The 23,598-nt window shown below is 38.5% G+C and overlaps 2 protein-coding genes across 2 annotated transcripts; both read right to left on the bottom strand.

Moving 5' to 3' along the window:
• Positions 1-182: 182 nt before the first annotated feature.
• Positions 183-13,020, bottom strand: LOC137944783 (uncharacterized). The gene is made up of 6 exons (XM_068790532.1): positions 12,592-13,020; positions 11,283-11,482; positions 1,037-1,177; positions 859-939; positions 583-707; positions 183-491 (listed from the first exon to the last, which is right to left on the bottom strand). Exons 1-6 carry the CDS (start codon positions 12,812-12,814, stop codon positions 443-445), a joined length of 819 nt encoding a protein of 272 aa, XP_068646633.1. The 5' UTR covers positions 12,815-13,020; the 3' UTR covers positions 183-442.
• An 855-nt stretch (positions 13,021-13,875) lies between these two features.
• Positions 13,876-18,176, bottom strand: LOC137944781 (probable alkaline/neutral invertase B). Its single transcript, XM_068790531.1, has 5 exons — positions 17,973-18,176; positions 16,979-17,450; positions 16,002-16,433; positions 14,829-15,387; positions 13,876-14,744 (listed from the first exon to the last, which is right to left on the bottom strand). Exons 2-5 carry the CDS (start codon positions 17,402-17,404, stop codon positions 14,449-14,451), a joined length of 1,713 nt encoding a protein of 570 aa, XP_068646632.1. The 5' UTR covers positions 17,405-17,450; positions 17,973-18,176; the 3' UTR covers positions 13,876-14,448.
• Positions 18,177-23,598: the final 5,422 nt, after the last annotated feature.

Here is a 23,598-nt window from a genome sequence, read left to right as displayed (position 1 = left end):
GTCTCACTCACTCCCTCTTTCTCTACTGGAAGGAGAATGACAATATGAGAGTGAGGAACTCCTCCAAAATAGAATGAAAAAGAGGGACAGCCCTAGCCTTTTTGGTAAGAACAAAAGCCCTCCCCCCATCTGGTGTAGGTGTTCAGCTGCCAAAAATATGGTCCAGTTCAGTTGCCAAAAACTAAAAATCAAAATTTTCACCATATATGAGGAAAGAACTTGAGCAATATTCTACAGATAAGGAAGAGCTTCACCAGAGACTAAGAAACATTCTTCTTTTTCTCTAATTCCCCATTTGACACCCAAAAAGAAGAAATAAAAAACCCTCATAACCATCAATGTGATCCACATCTGTAGGGGCAGTGCAAATTGCTGAAAATCACATACTTCCTAGGGCAATTCGTGGCTGCAGTAAAACTTTACACTGCACAAAAGTTGATATTCACACAACTCCAGATGGAATACGCAACACAAGCTGCCCACCAAAGACACTGTAATAGAAGCATAAGAAAACAGAGTAAAATTATGGTCCATAAAGCAACCCAAAAGCACACCAACAGAGACCTTAAAATTTGAGCTCACCTCTTGACATAGTAGTAGCAGAAATCAGCAAGGATGAAAGTTTGAACAATTTCAGAGAGAAGAACCATTGGAGGCCACAATCCATAGCCCAAAGCTGTCAACAACCGGCCCCGAGTATCATAGACCTGTCAAAATCAGTGAAGACAAGCACAATTTACTCACCTCTCTTTTTGGTATTCCTATTAAATTTTTCAAAAACTTTGCTAACTGCTCAACAACTCATTTCCTCGTAAGAAATTTGACAAGTATGACAAGCTGAAGATTAAGGTATAAAACCTGGAGGACCCAATGAGCACAGCTTAAGAATCTAGCCACTCCTAATGCAAACACATAGTGGGCCGTGAATGGTTCAACAATCTGGAAACACAAAAAAAATTTATTAAATGTTAACCTAGTGAGAGAGAGAGCTATGCAAGGTTCAACACAAACTGTTTATGGTTTGGCAAAGACCAACCTTCGTGTTTTGCATTACTCGAAGCTGTGGTAATACAGAAACTGCTTCCAAATAAACACAAAATGCCCAGCAAATCCTGTTAAAAATATGGTGTGATGTAGATGGATGGATGAGAAAAGCCAGTATTGCACACGGTGCCACCTAAATTTTGAAAAAGGTTAGTTATACAACTATAATAACAAGTGGATTGAGAGCATAAAAAAATTAAAATTAACATATGGAAAATGGCGCAAACAATGAACAGTCTATGTGAAATAACAACAGATCATTTCATAAACATGAAAGACATAACATCCAAAAAAGGGTCAGATACACAAACTTTTAGTAGGGGGTGCCATAGTACAAACAAAGTTATGAACAATGGTTTTTATGCCAAACGTCAAAAATATAAAACCTAGATTAAAATAAAAAATTAAATATCTCAAGTTGAGTTTGCCTCTTAAAAGTATGGGTTTTCCTAAAAATAACTAATTCATCTTCTACTGTACATCCAAAAGATTAGGGGGCCACCATTACTTTGCATTCCAAAAAAATATGGGGGCCATAACAGGAAAATAGAGGATAGTTAATTTCTTTTCTAAAAATAGCTAAACCATCTTCATGTATCCCAAAAAAAATCAGGGGCAGCTTCGTCCAGCACTGCATCCCAGTGAGGGATACTTTAGAACCAAATGGAAGCACCTACACAAGGGGTTTACAGAGCCCCAGCTCCCATTCATATGAAACCTCTTTCCTAAACCAGAGAAGCCATATAAAACATAAAGACCCTACTCAAGAAGTTCCTTTTCCACTCTGAACAGAGACCAGACCCAACTCAAGAAATTCCTTTTCCTCTCCAAAGAGACCAGACACATCTTAAAGATTGAACTCAAAATGTTCTTTTCTCACTACCAACAGACACCAGACGCCAACATTAGGGAAACCAAATGGTGTCTTGTTAACAATAGGTGGACAAGATAATCATGGTAGTCAAAGAAAATAACAAAAAGTTATCATGGTTGTTAACAAGTCTCCGCAAACAAAGTGTTCCCACAAAGAAATCCATGCAGGAAAAAGAAAGTGTATTTGATATTGATATTATGTTGAAACCAAAATTAAAAAATGAAACAAAGTAGCACTTAAACTTCTTAAATAATGTTCTGACTTCATTACACTTTCCTATTACAAAAATAAAAGGTATAACCATTTTTTAATGAAGGATCCAAAATCAAAACCATGGATTTGTATTTTTTCAAAGTTAGATACATGGATTTTCATGTCTAAGAAGTTGTAACACTTTTTTTTTTTCTTGTGAATGGTAATTTGGTAAATAAACTTACTGATAATTGTAACATTTCATCCAATTTTTACTAACTAGAGGCCATAGTGTACATAATGTCCTCGGGGAGAGTCCTGAGACATGTTTTGCCCTAGAAAGATCTACAATAAGTAAATAATTGGACATCCATTAAAAAACTTAAAAGAAAAAAAATAAAAACAAAAACAAAATCGAACATGCAGTGCAACTAATTTCTTATTTCATTCTTGGATCATGAACAAAACAGTATGCAGTACACAAAATGCTTACGGTTTCAGTAAAAAGGTTAAGATCATATATCTAGGAAAGAGACACCAGACAGTCTCAACATAGGCCAAGAGATTACAGTAAAGGTGTGGCATATAGATGCTGAACAGACAATTAATAAAACAAGATACTGAAGATCAGCAACAGACCCCAGAACAAATGATTAGAAAATAAAACAATTAGCAGAAACATCCCATTGCAGAAACTCTCACTAGATCATTTTTCTTACTCTCATGCACCATAAATTTTTATGTGACTGAAACAAATACAACAATATTCCCCATATTGTGGATTCTGAATAAAGCTGCTGAAACTCAACACATCCACTACTACTTTATACAAAATTCTTCGTCCACACAACACTGCATATGGCAACAGATTGATTTGAAGACAAGCAACAATTTATGCTGCACTCGTGTAACATCTGGACCATGCCAACATCATTTAGCAGATAACATGAAGAAAAAAATATCTATATCACATTCACCCTATGATTGATCAGCTCAAAGTGTATACAGGCTTTGAAGTTCAAGGATTCACAAAAGAAGTTGCTAATTACCACATTCATCAGTCACATAAATGTCTTAAAACACAATTCTAAGATAAATCGGAACAGTTCACAGAGGAAACCGTTGTTTCAAAACATGCTTTAATTCATCTCCAAGTCAGACGAGAATTTTGCCAAACTCATTTTACCAGTTCAGAAGAAAAAGTTCAGACAATGTGTCAGTCAAACATAATTTACAAGTGGAAAAGGTCTTTTCTTCTTCTATCAACTTTTCAATAAAAAAGCCAGACTCGAGATTAACTGGTTTTTACATGCACATTCCCTGAGATCAATCTATGTAGAGGCTTACGCATTACATGCTGTAGGACTCAGGTTACATCATCTTAGATGGCTTTTATGGTTATTTTCCCGTACCTGACAGTTTCATTGCAGAAAAAGTACTATCTCAGTTTGCAGCAAACACTAAAGAAAACAACCTGCATCAAAGATACCTTATTCAAACAGATCACAAAGGGTAAAGGGGAAAACTAAGGCAAGAAAAAGTACGATACCTATCGACAGGTCAACTAATACTGAAGAAAGGAATCCTTGATTTTTGGGTTGAGCCCAGTTCCATCCCAAAATGACTAGCCACTTAGAAGACTTATTGCTTGACCTTATAACTCATTAACTTTTCTTCTCATTTTTCAATGTGAGACTTTTAACCACTAAACACTCTCTCACACACCTATGCCTATACATAACAAGGCAAAGACTTGGACACAAACCTCTAATGGGATACACATGCTCCTACATTATAGAGCATATAACACATAGATAACCTGGGGAACACAAACTGGATCTTACCCACACACACAACTTGCTCTGGTACAATGTTGAATTTTTGGGTCGAGCACAGTTCCATCCCAAAATGACTAGCCACTTAGGAGGCCTATTGTTCAACCTTGTAACTCATTAAATTTTCTTCTCATTTTCAATGTATGACTTTTTCCCACTCAATGGAAAAAGATGAGATTAAGAAGAAATAGGAGAGAGGAAGAAGGCTGAAGAGAGGAGACAAAAAGGGCAAGCAGCAGGTGACGACTACACTTGGATTAGGGCTCTAAACACGACCCTAATCCTCTTTTACATCACTTAAGTGAACTTATAGAAATGGCAAAAATGCCCTCAAGTACAAGAATGCCTAAATCTCTTACATTGTATATCACTGAATGAGATTAAAGGCACAGGTAAATAAAAAGATATCTAAAGAATTGGTACTGTTGTAACTCATATGTGTGATGGTCAAATTGCCTGTCTACCCGAATTTTCTTTTTTTTTGTAAACGAAAAAAAAAAAAAAACGAATTTCAACACTCTCCCTCAAACTGAAGAGATGTCAAACAGTCCTAATTGTCACGGAATGTTAAATGCTCCCTCCTTCCAAGAGGTTTAGTGAACACATCATCCCCAAGCTGCTCTGAAGATTTAAAATAAGGAGTGACCACTTTTCGTTGCATAACGGCATCTCTTATGAAGTCATAGACCTCTATATGCTTAATTCTTTAGTGGAAGATTGGGTTATTGGCTATGAATATAGTGCTTTAATTGTCACACGTCGTAGTCATAAGTTCTGAAATTGAAAATCTAATTCAACTAGAATAGATTTTACCCACATAAGCTCATAGATTGTGTGAGTCATTGCCCTATACTCTGCCTCAACACTGGATCTGGCAACTACAACTTGTTTCTTGCACTTCCAACTAACCAAGTTACCTCCAACAAAACACCAGTAACCGGCGGTAGATTGCTATCCATTTTACACCCAACATAATTTGCATTAGAGTATCTCATAATGTTAACTTTCTCATTCTAAGTATATTGTATGCAAAGTACCAGGAGCACCTTTCAAATATTTTAAGATCCTCTAAGCAACTTCCAAATGTACTAGTCTTGGGTTTTCCATAAATTGATTTACTACTCTCCATGAAAATGAAATATCAAGCCTAATTATTGTAGCATATATCAATTTACCTACCAGGCGTGTATATTGAGTCTTGTCTTTGAGTATAGGACTAAGAGAATTATGAAGGTCTGCATTCACATCCATTGGAGTATCTACTGGTTTAGCACCCAAAAGGCCATCTTCCTGCAACATATCCACAATGTACTCCCTCTAAGAGAGAATAATTCATTTCTTACTACAGGCCACTTCTTTGGTTTGAAAGTGAGTGGTCAAATATTTTTTACCTCCTCAATTCCTTCCAAGTCAGTGCCAAATAGGATAATATCATCAACATAAACCACTAACATAACAATATCAATCCTCCTTTTTAGCAAAAAACAAAATGGTCATAGTCATTTCTACAAAACCAAATTTCATTACCATAGTGCTAAATTTTTCTAACCAAGCTTTAGGGCTTTATTTAAGCCCATAAATGGCCTTCTTCAACCTACAAACTTTCCGTGTCTCCCCCCCTGAGCAACATACCCCAAAGGCTCCATGTACACTTATTCCTTGAAGTCTCCATAAAGAAAAAAACATTCTTAACATCTAGCTCGAATAGGGGCCATCCTTGATTCACGACCAATGAGATAAAAAAATGCTAACTGAAGTGAGATGAGCAACAGGGACAAAAATCTCAAATACATCCACTCCGTATGTCTATGTATAACCTTTGGCTACCAATCTAACCTTATACCTCTCAATAGTCCCATATGCCTTGTATTTAACAGTATAGACCCAACAGCACCCCACAATAGCCGCCCCAAAAGGTGAGTCACAAAGACTCCATGTGCCTCTAGTTACCAAAGCATCCATCACCTCATCCATTGTCTTTTCCACTGAGGCGAAGCCATAGCATCTAGCACTGAACGAAGGCTAGAAGACACAGTCAAAGACATAGCAAAGGACCTGGATGAAGGTGACAAAAAACCAAGCACACAAACTGAGAAATAGGATGAGACATACAAGATCCTTTTCCTTTGCCAAGACTAATAGGAAAGATCCAGATCAAATGAAGTAAGACCTATAGGCGAAGAAGAAGATGGCAGGTCCGGAGAGGCGAGCTCATGTACTGGAACGTCAGGAGGCACAAGTGGAGGTAATAACTGACAAGACCGTAGAGTATATACCTGAATTGGTGGAGTAGTACCTACAGATGGTGCATCCATAATAGCAATAGGGACAAGTTTAGTTCTGAAGAAAATTGAAAGTATGTAGAGAATGCAAAATACAAACTATTCTCAAAAATATTACATCAGAGGAAACATATGTCTTTATCTTATCAGGATCATAACATTGTATCCCTTATAATGTCGTGAGTAACCCACAAACACACATTTAACAACTTGAGGAGACAACTTATCAGTCGATGAATCAAATAGATAGGCAAAACAAGTAGACCCAAAGACTCGAGGAGTAACATCAAATAACTTACAATTCGGTTTTAACACATGCATAGGCACTTGTCCTTGTAAGATTGATGAAGACATGTGATTAATCAAATAACATGAGGTTAATACAGCATCTTCCCAAAATGATTTAGGAACGTTCATGTGAAACAATAGCGTACAAGAAACGTCAAGTAGGTTTCTATTTTTACGCTCAGCAACTTGTTTTCCTGGGGTAAGTTCACACATGAAGTTTGATGACTGAAATAACAAATCATGTGAAGCGCAAAAAGATGCAAATGGCTAGTAAGAAATTCAAAGTCATTCTCTTTCAAAAAAATAAAAAGAAATTCAAGGCCATTATGAGTACAAAAAATATTGACTAGTGCACCACACTGATTTGCTATTTCATTAAAGAAATTTTCCAATACATTAAAGACTTCAAATTTTTCTCGTAAGAGATACAACCATGTAACCCGATTGAAGTCATCGATGAAGGACATAGAGTACTTAATACTATGTGGTCTAGAGACTCTATAGGGACCCCATACATCAGAATGAATCACCTTAAAAAGACGAGAACTACGACTAGTACGAACTACGAACCTAGATCTATGGTGTTTTCCAAGTTGACATGACTCACAATTAATTGAAGCATTAGCAGGTAGGGATGGAAAGGACTGGCAGAGTTTGCTACTAATCAATGTCCCAGTCGCAGGTGCCACATGTATAGAGATTCCTTTGTAGATAGTGTCATAGCCAGTGAAGTAGAGACATCATGCAGGAAATAAAGTTTGTCCTTCTCATGCCCTAAACCAATCGTCCTCTTCGACTTCAAGTCTTGAAACAAGCAAGAAGTAGGAGAAAATGTTACTCAACAATTGAGTGATTTAATTATGACTGATAGAAAGTAAATTGATAGGAAAGTTAGGAACAAATAGAACTGAATTCAAAGATATATCTAAAGTAGGTGTACAGTGCCTTCCCCTTAAATTGGGGAGGTCGAACTATCTGCTAAAATGACTTGACAATATGATTGAAAGGTATTAATAGACTGAGAAAAGGACTTCATATCTGACATGTGAGAAGAGGCTCTTGAATCAATGCTCCAGGAGGGAGAGTGGGAGACATGCAGTGTTGGCATACCTGTGCTAGTCATTGTGGCATTTGCTGAGGTAGAGGTAGCCAACTCAAGGGTAATAGAGGCAATACCAATAGTAGTAGTAGTTAACTGACCTAGTCTCTAAAGTTTTTTTTTTTTTTTTTATGAACTGTGATTTTATTAAGAGAGCAAAGAGGAGTTAACTCCTAACAACAAGACATTGCAACGAGGCTCCTTGCTTGGCTAAAGCATCAGCCACAAAATTTGCTGATCTCGGAATGAGAGACCAAAAACAATAAAAAAGATTGACAATATCCAAAATTCCAAAAAAAGCATCCTAATGACGCCATGGAGGCGCAAAGGGATTCTCACACCAACCAATCACCACTTTGGAGTCTCCCTCAATCATGATGGGCCTGGAGCAATGATCGCGAAAAACACAGAGCCCATTAAGAAGGCTTTGAAGCTCGGCCGTCATGGAGACCGCAATACCGAGAGGACCGAAGAAGGAGATGTTGCTGAATCTCTTCCTGAGGACCAACATAGGAGGATGGTTTGGAACCAATCACAATATAGTTAGCCCAAGCTAGATTCTCAAATTTCTCCCAACATTTAATGAAGAAATGATTGTTCCTTTCACAATGGATGCATTTCCTATCCCCTCAGTCACTATGGCCAAGGCCATGAGTAGAGGAATCTCGTCCATGACCTCGGTTCTCAACCTTATTATAAGATGATTGAAGGTTGAGAGACATAGCATCAGAAGGTCATGCATTTTTTTCTCATTCTTGCCTGCCACTACACCTTCTACAGGTATAGCTCTGTTGAATGATGGTTTTAGTGCAGTCACATCATCATTGGCTAATAATTGAATCCTTATTGTATCATACTTTGAATCCAGACCATCAAGGAAATGAGCAACTTGAACTTGATTCTTCTTCTTAAGAATGTCTTCAGCATTCATAGTAAAGGAATAAAAGGTGTTTATTTCCTGAAGTGACCCTTCATCTTAGTAAAGTAGTCCGTCATTGACCATCACCCCTCTTCAAACTAAAAAATCGGGCACAAAGCTCATATATACGAGATAAATTACTTTCCTGGGAAAGAATTGAAGACAAAGTGTTCCATCTCTCTTTAGCTCTTCCATAGCTCTAAATCTAATCATTGAACTATGGTTGCATATTATTAACTAACCAAGTCATAACTTGGTTGTCTTCTGCCTCCCAATCTTCAGAGGTGGGAGTAGGCAGATCTAGGGGGGGTGAGCATGGGTCAGGTTTCCTGACCCCAAAACCCGAAACGAATATGTCAAACCCTACCCTAAAACCCTAACCCGAAATATCAAACCCAACTTCACCCCGATCACCATCCCCTCCCCGTCCATGTAAAACCGATTTAAATCCAATTCATCCTCGCCCCATCCCCGTAAACCCGACCTGTCCCTACCCTATTTTATATCTCCATCTCATCCTCACGGATCCTCGATCCGAAATCCGAGAGGTTTTTTTCCTTGCACTGTCCTTGATCCGTGGGTGAAACTTGAAACCCGAACCTGAGGTTTTCGGGTCAGGTTGGGTTCCCCGTGACACCCAACCTGATGCCCACCCCTAAACAGATCATCTCTAATGTACCTTGCCTTCCATTTGGCCTTAAGGAACATAAGAACTTAATGAGACCAGTGCACATAATTTGCCCCATTTAGCTTAAAGGAAGTAATTTGTATAGAACCTAAATCTTTACTGTTTGAGCCTTCAGAGTATCTAATGGCAACCACTTGTTTCCCAAAATCCTCCATTTAAATCCTTCGCTACACCTCCAATGAACTCAATTAGGGTTTACAAACAAGCTCTAAACGCACTACAACAACACTTCTAATTCCCCAAAATTAGGTCATGTGGACCCCACACTACAGAAAATTAAGGTTATAGCAAATAAACCAATTTGTGCCAACCACAAATTATCAATGATGCAGAATATGCACTCAAATCAAAATTCACCACAAAAAAAAAAGACAATTAGGGCTAATGTCAGCCTATTGAGGGATGACGCAATGCTGTTTGCACTTCTAGGGGTATGCTGCCAGCATACATTCAAGTTTTTATATTAGGTCTTCAATCACATTGGAATACATTAAGAAATTACCAGGGGCCATTTCCTCCCATCAGCCCAACTAATGACAACAACTGAACCCCCTTCCACAACTAGGGGGGACTAAGAATCTCCTGCATAGAATCCAAGGCCCTAAAGGAGGACCCTCAACTCCACCACTGCTGCCTCGCCTTGACCAAAAAGGGCTGAATAACAGGGAGGATGTTACCCAAAGAGTCTCTGATCACGCCAACCCCTCTCCACACAATTTTTAGTTACCATAATTATGGCAGTGAAATTTTGCTATCCATCAATATATTTCATTTCAAGCACCTTTCTTTCCATAGTGGTCAAACTATTTTTGTGGCTATTCTTGGTAGTAAATTTTTTGGATCTAATGTCAAATCAGCAGCAGTACCAGGACTAATTATAATTTTTATCACACTTCCAAAGTTTACAGTTATCAGTGGCCATTTCTCTCATATTAACATTTATCTAGAATTTTATCCTACAGAACATGACGACTATTTTATATACAATACAAATTAGTGAACCTTGAAACCTCACAGCGTCAGTAAAATATTTATGCACTTTTTATTTGCACAACTCATCATTAACTTTCCTCACAATTTCCAAACAAGGATATGCAACATGCCCACCAACATCTATGTGATTCATCAGCAATTGGAACATCATGATACAAGTCCAAAAATCAAAGAGAAAATACTTGGAAAGGCGGAAAACTTTTGATTGAATAGGGACAACACAGATTGAAGGTTCTGATCAGAAACACAACACTGAAATACCATTTTTAAACCTTATCTACTTAGGAACCACAAAGTTAACATCAAGCTCAATAGTGAAATATTTAATTGAATTTCAAGGTTTTTTTTTTTTTTTAAATGAGAACCGCTCCAGCTGAATCTTACAATTCCTACAGACCGTGCATGCAACAGCATTCTAGGAAGCTGACTGATGGGCATAGGTTGCGTTACTTCAACACTTACAGCTCATAGTTTCAACTAAGCCATTTCCCATCTTGTTTATTCTATTGACAAAAGGGATAAGATTTTGGTGGTTTTTGGCCAATAGGGAAGAGGATTATGAACAGAATGAGTCATAACAAAATGAGGGAGCATAACACCTGTAATGATAAAAACTCCAATATATGAACCTATAGAGAAGGAAATTTTACAGGAACTTCTGCCATCTACTCAAAGTTGTCTCTCAGGAACCCAAAAAAGAATACTTACCAAAGGAAACCTCTAAATCCTAAATTTAATAATTTTGCACTTCAATGCCATTGAACAAATTTTCACAGCCATGTCCTCTATCTTTCACCAGAATGCAACTCACCACAGTGGAGCTTCAATTACTTGCAAAAGAAAAGCTTTTACTACCAATTAATGAAAAGAAAATATGTGCCACCTTTCACTAGGATTGATTTTTCAAAAGTAACATAAAAAAATACATGAACAATAAGTAAGAAATAAGTTATATAAATTTTTTTATTTTTTTTTTGACAGAATCTTCTAACATTCCTTTTCATAGAAAAAGAAATTTTAGCATTACCAACCAAAGGAAAAGATCAAGGAGATCAATAAAGAACCCACCACATAATATATAGCAAAGTTGTCCTTATCCTCCATGTAGCTAAACTTCAGCTTAAAGCGTATCATATAAATAACCCACAAGGTTGTTATCAATGCTGCAGAGTCAAGCAGCGTGTGGATGTCATATTCCATGACAAAACTGCAGTATAGTCTAACAGCTAAAAAAATAGCTGTTAATTCCTGAGTTTTGAGGGAAAGTCCTGCCAAAAGTCCAAATAAAAAAGACATGAAAATCCACGGCTTTTGCATCGAAAAGATAAATATCAAATAACAAAGCAAAATATAATGGTAGTGAATCATCACTAAACAAATATTTTCCAACCTATGTCCTGATAAAGGTCCTTAATCTTTAAAAAAGAAACCTAGACTGAACTAGATTAGTATGTAATTACAGTAAATTAGTTTCTTGGGAAATAGGAAGCAGAAGATAAAATAGAATAGATTGCCACAAGCTTTACCAACTTAAACAGCATTTATAAATGAAATGAAAGAATATGTTCCAGTGTCATAGCTTATTGATTTCCAATCAATACATTCATTTGCATAAAGGACACTAATGAATATCCCCATTTGACCTCACCACTTGATCTCGAATCCACCAAGGGAATCCTATGACAGAAGTTCAACATACCTTTAAAGCGCACCAAATAAATTTCACTAAACTAAATCCTTTCTAGGATATGAATGTTAGATATCTCCTCAGCCATGATATTTCTTACAAGTCTACTGAATTGTGTCAACAAAATACTCAACTACTTCCTATGAACAACATGTCACTCATGGTTTTGTTGATTCCTAAACTGAACGGTTTAAAAGCAGAAGAAACCATTAATTTTTCTTCTAGAAATTTTATTGGAACAGTAGTATACTTTTACGTATACAACAGGTTAAACCAAAACAAAAATATAAGATTACAAACAAAAAAAATATATATTCTCTCGTTTTTTACATAAAAAAGAAACACTTTATGATCACTACAAATACAATTTTTTAACTGCAAAATGAAGTGAAGAAACGCATGAAATAAAATTAATGAAGCAACATTACAAATCCTAATGATAAAGGAAAACAAAACAAATCTAAAGCAACCCACGTGCTCACTATTTTTCTCTCAGAGATTGCCACAATTGAAACGAAAATAACAAAAAAAAAAAATTACCATAAAAAATCCTTTCCTTAGAGAAATAATAATGAAAAATTGAACAAAAAACAGGTAAAGAACCCATTTTCCAACAATTCTTCTCCCAGAGGTTACCATAATCGGAACCTTAAATCACAAAAAAATTGACTGATAAATAAATAAAATTACCGGCACAAGTCTTCTCCTTAGTGAGCTTGTAAATAAGAACGGAAATTCCGATAGCATGCAAAGCCTCAGCGGCGGCAAAGAGATTTTCATGATCCCTAACCACAAGCCTGAGCAACACAAGCGCAATCATGCCGGTGACTACGGCGAGGAAAGATTTAACCTTAGGCGGCTGCCGCCGGACCCAGCCGGCAAGGGCGTTGATCAACCTCTTGGGTGCTCTCATTGCACTTAGTAGAGGCAGCGGCGGATAACCGACGGTGGTGGGTCGGAGAGAGTAGACGGGAAGTGCAGCTGAGAGAAGAATTAGGAGCAGAAGTGCTTGGCTAGTTTCAGATGGTTAGGCGCTAGAAATTAGGAGAGTCGCACTGAGGATCCATGTAACGGTTCGCGGACGACTTTGGCTTTTCGGAGCAAGAGCGCGCTTTGCAGGCCCCCCAGGTGAGGTTAGTAACATGGTCAAGCAAGCAGATTAATTCGGCGGTCAGCTCAACCACTCTGATTTGGTAGCATTTCAGATTTTTCTTTTACTGTGTTTAGACATTTAAGAATCCCTCTGCCTCATTAACACCATTTGGCACACTACTTTCTTACATATGAAAAAAAAAGGCGTAAGAAACTAAGTTATATAAACTGAATTAGCCAAATTGGTAAACGCACTTCAGCTCTTAAAATAATCGGTGACTTCAAAAGCCCCGTCCTTCTTTACTCAAGGTTAAATGATAAGTGCAAAAAATTAAAGTTCAGCAACGATCAAATCGAAGAAGTTGTCGGTTAATACAGACAGTATCAACAAATTTATAATCCGTGAAAAATAGACGGGGATGTCAATTGAAAACTAACCTGCGCCTCCAGGCCATTCCCCTGTACGAAATTATCTCTCAGAGTTCAGGCAAGGGGAAACAGGAAAAGAACATCACCAACTAAGGACGGTTACCCACTTTTGATTGTCCATCTATGAATGGGTTGGGGGGGGTGTGGAAAAAAATGTAGACCGTATTACCATAGTAACTATATAATAGATAGATTAAAATGACCCATAACGATGCGTTCATGACTGCACTCGAGCTAGCAAAACGTAAAGGTGACGGGATTACGAGAAAATGGTATTCTGGACCTTCTGGATCATAATCAACTGCTAATAAATAATATGAAGCGAGCACGGCGAACGAGAACAGTAATTATGTTATCAATTTTTAATAGACGACGTGGACATGGTCATCCAGGATTTCCCTACCTATCCACTACTGAAAGATACGAACAGCGTAGTGTGGTGCATGGGAAGAGGATATGATTCGCTAGCCGCTGATCACCTGCATAAATGCATTGGCGATCTTAGAAACTTCCAATGAGATTCAAGTGTTCATCGGGGATCAATGCTACGAGACAGTAACACAACAAAAATGGAAGGTAAAATCCTCACAGATACAGTTCTGAAATGTCAAAACTACCTGACATCAAAAACAAACAACGACCCGTGGAGTACGAGGGTGTCAGGGTTTGAATCTCTAGCCAACAGCAGAAAACTGACTCTTTGCTCAGGCACCAGGGTGATCGGAAACTGATTAAACTGCGACTATGATTAGGAGAAATAATATCCGTAGAATGGTGTGGGACTTTTTTTTGCTATCATGAAGGCTGGGCAGATATAGGCTTACAAGAAACAGGGAAGAATACATATTGGAACTGGTAAACATTTTGGTGAGAGACCTTCACTTTCGGTTAACCATTGGAGGTCAGCTAAAGGTGATCTCACCTATCTAAACACGCACCTGGAAACTCTCCTGTTTTCACCCTGTAAGAAACTATGATTGATCAGTACTGTGGAACAACGGCTGAGTAGATGTCCAAGAGGATAATTCAACATGTCCAAGAGGCTGATCTCTTAATGAGTGGTTTCATTTGTTTGTCCTCCTCAAGAGAGATCATCCCCAGATGAGAAGGGTCCTCAAGCATCATCTTGGCTACCAAGTACCCTGCAATAGACCAGGTTTGGAATTTCCGAGCCTGTTTTCCTATGAACCGCCCATGCTTTCCGTCATAGTATTCCGGCCAGCTATCTTTAGGCAACCGACTTTCTGCAAGTTCAATAGCACGCCTTGCTATCTGAGGCCGACCAGTCTTGATGCATGCAGCAGTGAGCAGCCAGAGAAGCACTGTATACACAAAATTAAGTTAGTACTTCTCACGATAAATATTCAAATAAAAAAAATGATCAATGAATTTTGTATTGTTTACACCTGGCCAAGATCCACCATTGTGGTAACTCCACCTAGTATTTTTGGGATCACAACCAGTAATAATCCGCCAGTCATGGCTCTCAATAGCTGGATAGCAAATTTTTAGTGGCATTTCTCCAACAAGCTCCTGCCAGCGTGCCTCTATGAGATCCATAATAGCTGCAGATTGCTCAGGGGTAGCCAAAGATGATAATATAGCAACACAATTCCCCAAGCAAAACCAGCGAACATCCATCTTTGCAGGACTAACATTTCCAATGAAGTAACCACCACGGTTTGGCATGAAGTCAAACACCCAGTCTGGAAGAGAATCAGGAATTACATTGAATTTATTAACTGCAGTATGAGAGTATTCCTCTGTTTTATACCGATAGATATCATTAAGTTGCTGAAAGTCAAGCCAAAAATAGCTTCTCATGTGATAGCTCAAGGCATGTAGCCGTTTGACGATGCGTTCCACAAACTCCTTCCCTTCATCATCTTGTTTAAGTAGCAGCAGAGCACATCTCAGAGCCATGAAAAAGAGAGCTTGTATTTCAATTGGATACCCATACACACCCTGCATTGGTACACTAAATACAGTTACCAACTAAATAGTAGCAACTAACTTTAAAAATATTCAGAGCAAGGGTTATGAATAGTGCATGTTCTAGCTTCAAAAGTTTGACAAAAGCTAAAATTTTAACAAATTTTGCCTGCCTCAGGAATTCAAAGAAATTCAGAACAACCAACTCTTGACGTGTTAAAAATAAAGTTTGTAGATCAATTGATGTAGAATGAACTCTAAAAGCAAGGAGCATGTTGACCATATTATGTTTGACTGAAATGCAAGTGTATTCTGGTTTCACCATTTTAACAGCACCAGTGATACATAAGAAATCCATAAAAGATATATAATATAGTAAGAGGAAAAGAAATGAAAACACATCATGAGATGAAAACATACTCTTACGCCTTTTCATCCATGCACTTACACTTTTATCACAATCAATTATTCTATGCCAAGCATAACCTACAAGAATCCTGACTTGCCAAAATGAAAGTTTTTCCAGACCTAGCTCACTGAAAGAAAATTTTCCTCACTTTTGGTGCCCTGGAACAGACAACATGGGAAATCCCTTCATATGCACATAAATTGAAAATTTATCTAAATTTAAAGTGAAAGTAGCTCACCATTCTACGATCAATCATACAGCATCCATCAGCACAAAGCAGAGTGGGAAATGTGTCAAAGCCTTCTGAGAGACATAATGTAAGAATAAGCCTCATACCCCCCTGACATTCTGGCATTTCTGCCAGAGAACTGTCCCCTGTAGATTTTGTGTAAGCACGAAGCAAGATGATCCACCAAAATCCTGAATCAACAGGAGCAACTCTTCCAATTGCACTCTCCCCAAAATCTGCAATTAGTGTTTCATAATTCCGCACTGGATCATGAAGTACTTTAAAACTTGCAGGCATGACTCCTTCTCCTAGCTTGAATCTATCAATAGTTTTCTCCCAGGACTGAAGACGAAGAGTTTTTAAAAGAAAATTCTTGACAACTTCTGGCTCTCCATTCATCAAAAATGCTAATGCACTTGGTACAAAGTCTCTGACAAACACCTGAAAAAATCAAATAAGTCAAACTGACAAAACTAATGGACTGTATGTGCTATCAGAAGAAAAGAAAAGGATGGAAAATCATTTTTCCTTTGACCAATTTTCCGATTGGAAAGTTTCCTATTAAAAATAAATTCCATTAACTGATTTTTTTGCGTTTTTGCCTTCTTGATTTAGTTTTCTCATCCTTTCCAATTGAAACAATAGAAAACTGATTTTCCAGTCACCTTAAATTTTTTTTGTGGGACAAGAGGAATTAGGTGAAAATTTTCCCATCTGCTAAAACCAGCACGAAATTTTCCCCTTTGCACTTTTTCCCTGTGATTTCCTAATAACACGAACACATCCTAAAGCTCTGTTGAACTTAAATTCATAATGGAATTGAAAAAAGTACCAGAAAAAAGTTGTTCAAAACTGTAGGAAGTTACATAAATTATAATTTTACATATGTATAGTCATTTATAACCAGCAACTTCTCCAATCCACCGTGGTTCAAGAACAAATACCTAGAAGCACATAATTGCCTATCACATAAAGGATAGATATACCTGATTGTAATTAAGTTCTTCTTGAGAATGATCCAAAGCAGCAATGGTACCTACTGGTTGGCCACGGAAGTTGACCAATGACCGGCGTATAGCTTCCCATGCCTCAGTTACTGCTGGATTTGGTTCAAATCCATGTTGTGCATTAGGAGTATGAAAGCCAGACCTTCTACCAGGAGAGTACATAGACTCGAGGTGGTCTCCTATTCTCAAATTTTCGATATTCCTGAAATAATGGCGAGGAGATAGACCAGTGGATAGCTCAGTCAGAGATCTTTCATCAAAGGATCTATTACGCTCTATGTGCAAGACTCTAGGCTTCTCAGGTAGCTTGGAGAAATCACATTCTTCAATCTCAGCAAAGGTGCACAAGGTGTCGAGATTCCGTACACCTGTACCTTGAGACGCATCTACAACTAGCGTAGACATTTCACTCTCCTGAAGAATTTGTTAAGAGTCACGAGAGTTCTACAATCTGCACTTCACCGAGCAAAATTAGTCCGGCAGGATCAGAAAGTTAATTTACATGAAAAAAAAAAATCATGTGCTCATACTACAGCAACAAGATGAACAGAGCACAAAAAGAAGCGGCTCATCCAAAGATGCGCAGTATTCATTTCGAAAGCCTATTGCTTCAACGTCAAGTGAGACAAATCAAGGCCTGATTCCAGAGGAAGGTCAAATCAGCGTGACGCTGGATTAGGTACATGATTTCTAAATACCACAAACCACAATACTAACAACAGATTTTCATCAAGCTGCACATCTTCCGTCAGAGCTAAAACAACAGTATCACGATTATCAACTCACAAAATCTGAAGTACAGGTGAACTCAACAATTGATAACCAATTCAGCGTTCAAAGATCAAAAGAAAGTTCGCATATTCCGAGTTCATTAAAAAAAATCAACGAAGAAGAAAACACATCAAACACTCCAACAGAAACAAGAATGAGAATCACGATGCCATCAAATTGAATTGAAAATCACAATTCTCACCGTTAATTGTCACCACGTCCTTCAATGAGACGATAGGAGCTTGAGCGTCGCAAAGCTGTACACCACAGAGGCCCAGATCCTCGCACTAGCGTCCTAACATCCGTTGCGAAGGTTAAAACTTAAAAGCGCATAACCAGCGCAGATCCCCGTGAGAGCGTCGACAAAGAGAGTAGCAAGCATGGCGGAATCCGTCGAGTGGCGATTAGCGTTAAGTGGAGCTATCATCTGTCTTTTGCAACGCAACGGCAAGCGTAGCCTCAGCCGGTTGTGTAGTTCACGTGACCGGTATTTGCCGGTGATGTGCCGCCTCGAGAGCATCGCTGGAAGTCAGTGAGTCACCTGCCGCACAAGTGGTTGGTAACATTCACGTGAACTATACTTCGCCCGTTTGTCGGGATTTGCTTGGAGGAAAACAAATTCCGAGGATGGAGATGGTTAGCACCCGGCGGAGAGAGATGGTTCCGTATTGGGGAAGCGGACAAACGTGGTCGGGGCTTGGCTTGAACGACGGTTCCGGTTAGGGCTCAAGGTTTGCAAGGTGGCCCACCGCAATGTGTCGCATCTGATAATATGAATTCATGCAGTAATTACAAAGAATTTGATATTTATATTCAAAGAGAAGATGATGCTTCACATAGTCATCACATTTTATAACATAAATGTCTAAGCACTACACATTAAGACCACGCAATTGGACAAGCACACTGATGTGGGGATTCTCTTGTGAGCCACTAGTTATAATGAGACAAATATTAGGAAGATAATGGATGTGATGTGTTTCATTAAGGGTCATAGTATTATATCTAGAAGACCAAAACGGACATTTCCAAGTACTTCATTAAAGAATCTAGGCACTATGCAATTTGAACTAGCCATGAGTCAATGGAAAGGGTTACATTTCCAAACCCAAAAAATTATAGACAAGGAGAAAAAGACAAGCTAATCGACAGGATATCCACAACACATTCATTGGCCAAAACAACGAGAGCGAAATGACAACTCGCCAGTCTCTTGGCCATGTCTCACCACCCAAGTCCAACCCACACAAGTGAGGACTCACCCCCTCCCCCAAGCAAGACCATGAAAAACAGAGATAAACACCAACAAATACTGAGTGAACCCAACTAGGATGAAACTAGAGATATTCAAATTGATATAACCAAAGATATTCAAATGACAAGGAGAGATTTTCAGATGGAGAAACCCCAACAAATACAAAGCAAGGATTTGAAGTAAAGCAAATCTTATCGACTTATGAGATAGTCAAAAATTTTGTTATAATAAAACACAATAATCAGTGATCATTTGGTTTTGTCATATCACTATGACTGCTCTCTGAATCTAGATAAGTAGTTGCTACTACTCAGTCCTTGGTTTCGTTTCCTTCTCTCTGCTACACTGACCAGCCATGTTTGTTCTCCGCTTTTCTAGATTTTAAGCACCCACTATGCGATCATTGCTCTCTGCTATCTAATCTCTAAAATTCTGTAAGCACCTCTTTTCCTGATTCATTGATAGTCCACCCAATCATTGTAGGGTGGAGAAGAAGAGCGAGCATGACTAATTTTTATTTAAGTTGTGTGTGTGCATTTGGGCATGTTAGTGTCACTTACCCAAAAGCGTTAGTGCACGCAGGTTGGCGTGACAAGTTAGGGTATTTGAATGGTGATATCCGTAACACCAGCTTCGGAATCTATTTGTAATTATTTGTATATAAATACATATGTAAGTAGATGAATTAAGACAAGGACGAGTTAGGGTATTTGAATGAAGATATCCTTCAACCTCCTCATACAGATGCGAACCCAAGTAATGTTGTCCTTGGATCTACTAGAAAGGTTGATTGCATAGCATGGATACTTGACTCTGAGTAACAGACCATATGACATTTGATGCAAATGATTTTTCTCAACACTCTACTCCTCGGCGAACTAACATTGGCAATGCTAATGGAGTTTATCTCTTCTGTAACATGGGTTGGAACAGTGATGTAATCAACAACCCTACCATTATCTAATACCCTAATCGTACCCTCTCTTTCTCACAAGTTATTATCAGTGAGTAAAGTTACCGATGACCTAAATTGTGTTGTTCTTATTTACCTTATATTTTATCTTATTCAGGATATTCTCACCAAGGAGATCATTGGGTGTGGTACTAAGAGGAGGGGGCTCTATTACATGGAAGATTTCAATGTAGGCAGTGCATATCACATGTGGCATCTGAGCAACCTCAAAGTGAAATAGATTTGGTTGTGGCACCATCGGTTAGGTCATCCTTCATTTGGGTATTTAAAACATATGTTTCCCGATTTTTGTTAGAATTTGTTAGTTGTGGATTTTAATTGTGAGACTTGCATTCTAGCTAAAAGTCATTGGGTCAATTATTCGTTAAGTATGAATAAGAGTGATGATCCTTTCGCTTTAATTCACTATGATGTGTGGGGTCCTTTCCCCAAAGATGTTAGGTCTAGTGTCCACTAGTTTATCATATTTGTTGATGATTACACACGAATGACTTGGTTTTACTTGTTGAAACACAAGTGTTGAAACACAAGTGTTGAAACCAGTTGCGCTAAAACCTCGAGGCATTAGTGAGAGGCGCAACAGGACCTTATACAAGGATTGGCCCGAGCGATACAAATACGGTTTCACAGTCCCCCGTACAGGGAATACCAGTGGAAATTCGATGGCCAAATTCACAGCCTTCGGGGGGGAGCGGGATTTGAACTCGGGACCAACCTGGCTTTGATACCATGTAGAATTTAGGATCTCATGAAATGAACTTTAGATCAACAAGAAAGAAGAAGAAGAAGAGAGAAGAGAAGAGCATGGAAGGAGAGAGTTTGGATTAAGGGAGAAGAGGGTTGTGTCAAAAATAAAAATGAGGGTTGGACGAATTTGTGGAAATAGAAAAGAGTGTTTCAATGCCCTACCTCTTAGCCAATGCCTTTATTTATAGTTTTACAATGCCCTTAGGGCTACAACTTGATAAAACAAAAGACATCAAAAGAACACATATTTACACTTCTATGCCATATTTATGGAAAGTACCATATTTTACACATATGCCACTCCTTTGACGTATGGGCTTCTTGTCTTGAGCTCGTGGGCTTGAGCCCATCTTCCAACAACAAGGATGAACTCTTTCATACCTTTCAATCCTTTCATAAGATGATCCAAACTCAGTTATCTGCAAACATCGAATTCTTCAATTTGATAATGGTGGAGAATGTGTGAATCATCAGTTCCATGATTATTTCCAACACCATGGACTGATTCATGAAAATTCATGCCCCCAAACTTCTCAACAAAATGGTATTGTAGAGACAACAAATTGTCACATTTTTTAAACAGTTCAAGGTCTTTTACTTGGGGCTCAAGTGCCTAGCCATCATTGGCCTGATGTTGCTACTACAGTCGTCCACCTCATTAACCGCATGACTTCCAAAAATCTTGAGTTTAAGACTCCCCTACAGGCCCTATCAAATTATGTTTCATTACCCTCAGTGTTGATGCTCCCCCCTCAATTTTTTTGTTGCATTGTGTTCTTTAATCTCCACAAAAACTAGCGCTCAAAGCTTGATTTGTGTGTCATTCAATGTCTGTTTTTTGGATATGCGATCCATGAAAAAAGGTACCGTTGCTACGGTCCAACTACTTGGCGCACTTATGTAACTATGGATGTCACGTTCCTTGAATATGAAACATTCTATTGGTTTTTCTTGTCTCATAAGTGACCGATTTTGCTTTGTTTTCTCAAAGTGGGAACGATGGTGATGGATTAGATCTCATTTTTGTCCTTCTAATAGATGAAGGATAGGTTGCATGTTAGATTTGCATTAGGCTAACGCCGCATCTGGTATGGCGTCAATGGCGATTGCAAGCTGAAGTTTCTAGAGTTTAAAGCAAAAAGGACCTATCGATTCATTGTCTATAAGATAGAGGAGAAGATTAAGCAGGTCATCGTTGAAAAGCTTGGGGAGCCCTCACAAAGCTATGAAGAATTCACTGCTAGCCTGCCAGCTGATGAGTGCCGATATGCTGTCTATGACTTTGACTAAGAGAACTACCAGAAAAGCAAAAAAAAAAAATCATTGCGAGGGTGAAGAGTAAGATGCTTTATGCAAGTTCCAAGGATAGGTTCAAGAGGGAGCTAGATGGTATCCAGGTAGAGTTGCAAGCAACAGATATTTCCTTGAAGTGAAAGAACAAATATTGAAATATCATATTTCCAATTATGTGTCTACAAAAAAGTTGTTTGAACCCCTCAAGAAGTTTGTAAATGAAATCTCCTCACACCATGTGCTCGCAAGTGTTGATGAAGCTTTGAAAGACCCTAAGAGGGCTCAAGCCAAGAAGAGTTGAATTGGATGACATTTGATTGATTCAAGGACATTGATATAGCGACCATTGTGGAACCGAATCCAGAGAAGACATTTTCAGAAGTTGATGAAGCAATACCCCTCCTCCACTCAGTATCTGACAACCCACCTCCTAAGAATATCATTGAGATAAGTACTCTTGTCGAACCTCAAAATTCTAAAGATATGGCTATGCTTGTTGGTTATGAATTACCTGTCATGCGCAATCGGGGCAAACTACTGAACAAATAGTTTGATTTTCATTTGTTAAATTTGAAGACCAGTTGGTAGACATACTTACAAAGTGGTATATAACAAGAACTTCTACAACTCACTTGGCAAGTGGGGCATCAGATATCTGTACACACCAACTTGTGGGGGACTGTTGGTGTGAGATCCTCCAGAGGAGGACTTCTTCCTCTGTTGGGTTGTCTTCCAAATCCGTAAAAACAGAGGAAGAAACCCTCTATAACACCAACTTCATAATCTAACTATAATTATTTGTATATAAATACGAATGTAAGTGGATGAATTAAATGAAATAGAAAATAAGACATTACTCAAAAACCCTACAATGCACAATATGAAAATGATTCATTCACTATCACTCGCTTCAATGTAAACCGAGTGAAAGGGAATTCTAACCCTAAACCCAATTCATTCACTCGACGCTATCTACGTCCTCCTCTCTCTCTCTCTCTCTCTATGTTCCCTCCATCCTTCTCTCTCTTGACCCTCTCTGTTCTCCAACCCTCATCCCTCTCGTCTCTCACTCTCTTTCAACTCTAAGTGTCCCAACATTAAGCCAACCATCCCAAGAGACTCATCAACGTTGCCAATTTTCGCATGATGACTTCATCGTCAAGCGTGGAAGTAGTACCCTGTGAGCGCGATAATGCAACAGAGAGCCAGATGCAGACAATAAACAGGAGAAACGAAAGAGCTCGCCCCTTGGCTCCTCTCCCATGAGTTCATGACCACTCCGAGGCAAAGGAAGAAGCAATGTACAAAGAAAGAGACCCAAAGAAACTGAGAGAGAGAATGAGAGAGACAGACAAAAACAAAAATAAAATAAAATAAAAAATAAAGGAGAAAGAAGGAAATACCCATGATCCCTACTGGAGGTACTGAGAGCTATGACGAGAAAATCTTTAAAAATGAGTCATTCGATGGCGTGGATTTGGCCTTCAACAATAAAAAGTGATGGTCTAATCTTGATGGGATTGGATGAATGGTCCCAAGGGATTTTTGCTATGTGATCGG

This window comes from Aristolochia californica, unplaced genomic scaffold (assembly GCF_029961685.1).
Source record: "Aristolochia californica isolate CCGP_79_NKW_82.1479 unplaced genomic scaffold, dmAriCali1.0.hap1 SCAF_11, whole genome shotgun sequence".
Lineage (NCBI taxonomy): Eukaryota > Viridiplantae > Streptophyta > Magnoliopsida > Piperales > Aristolochiaceae > Aristolochia > Aristolochia californica.
Note: the sequence above shows the minus strand (reverse complement) of the source record. Positions and strands in the feature narration are given on the sequence as shown.

What these genes read in the sequence shown, in the direction of transcription:
- LOC137944783 (XM_068790532.1), bottom strand. Translation starts at nt 12,814, where the DNA reads ATGAGAGCACCCAAGAGGTTGATCAACGCCCTTGCCGGCTGGGTCCGG. An exon ending in GAGTAATGCAAAACACGAAG is followed by an intron (nt 940 to 1,036) that starts GTTGGTCTTTGC and finishes TTGTGTTTCCAG; the next exon opens with ATTGTTGAACCATTCACGGC. An exon ending in GTGCTCATTGGGTCCTCCAG is followed by an intron (nt 708 to 858) that starts GTTTTATACCTT and finishes TGATTTTGACAG; the next exon opens with GTCTATGATACTCGGGGCCG.
- LOC137944781 (XM_068790531.1), bottom strand. Translation starts at nt 17,404, where the DNA reads ATGTCTACGCTAGTTGTAGATGCGTCTCAAGGTACAGGTGTACGGAAT. An exon ending in AAGAACTTAATTACAATCAG is followed by an intron (nt 16,434 to 16,978) that starts GTATATCTATCC and finishes TGATTTTTTCAG; the next exon opens with GTGTTTGTCAGAGACTTTGT. An exon ending in CAATGGTGGATCTTGGCCAG is followed by an intron (nt 14,745 to 14,828) that starts GTGTAAACAATA and finishes TTGTGTATACAG; the next exon opens with TGCTTCTCTGGCTGCTCACT.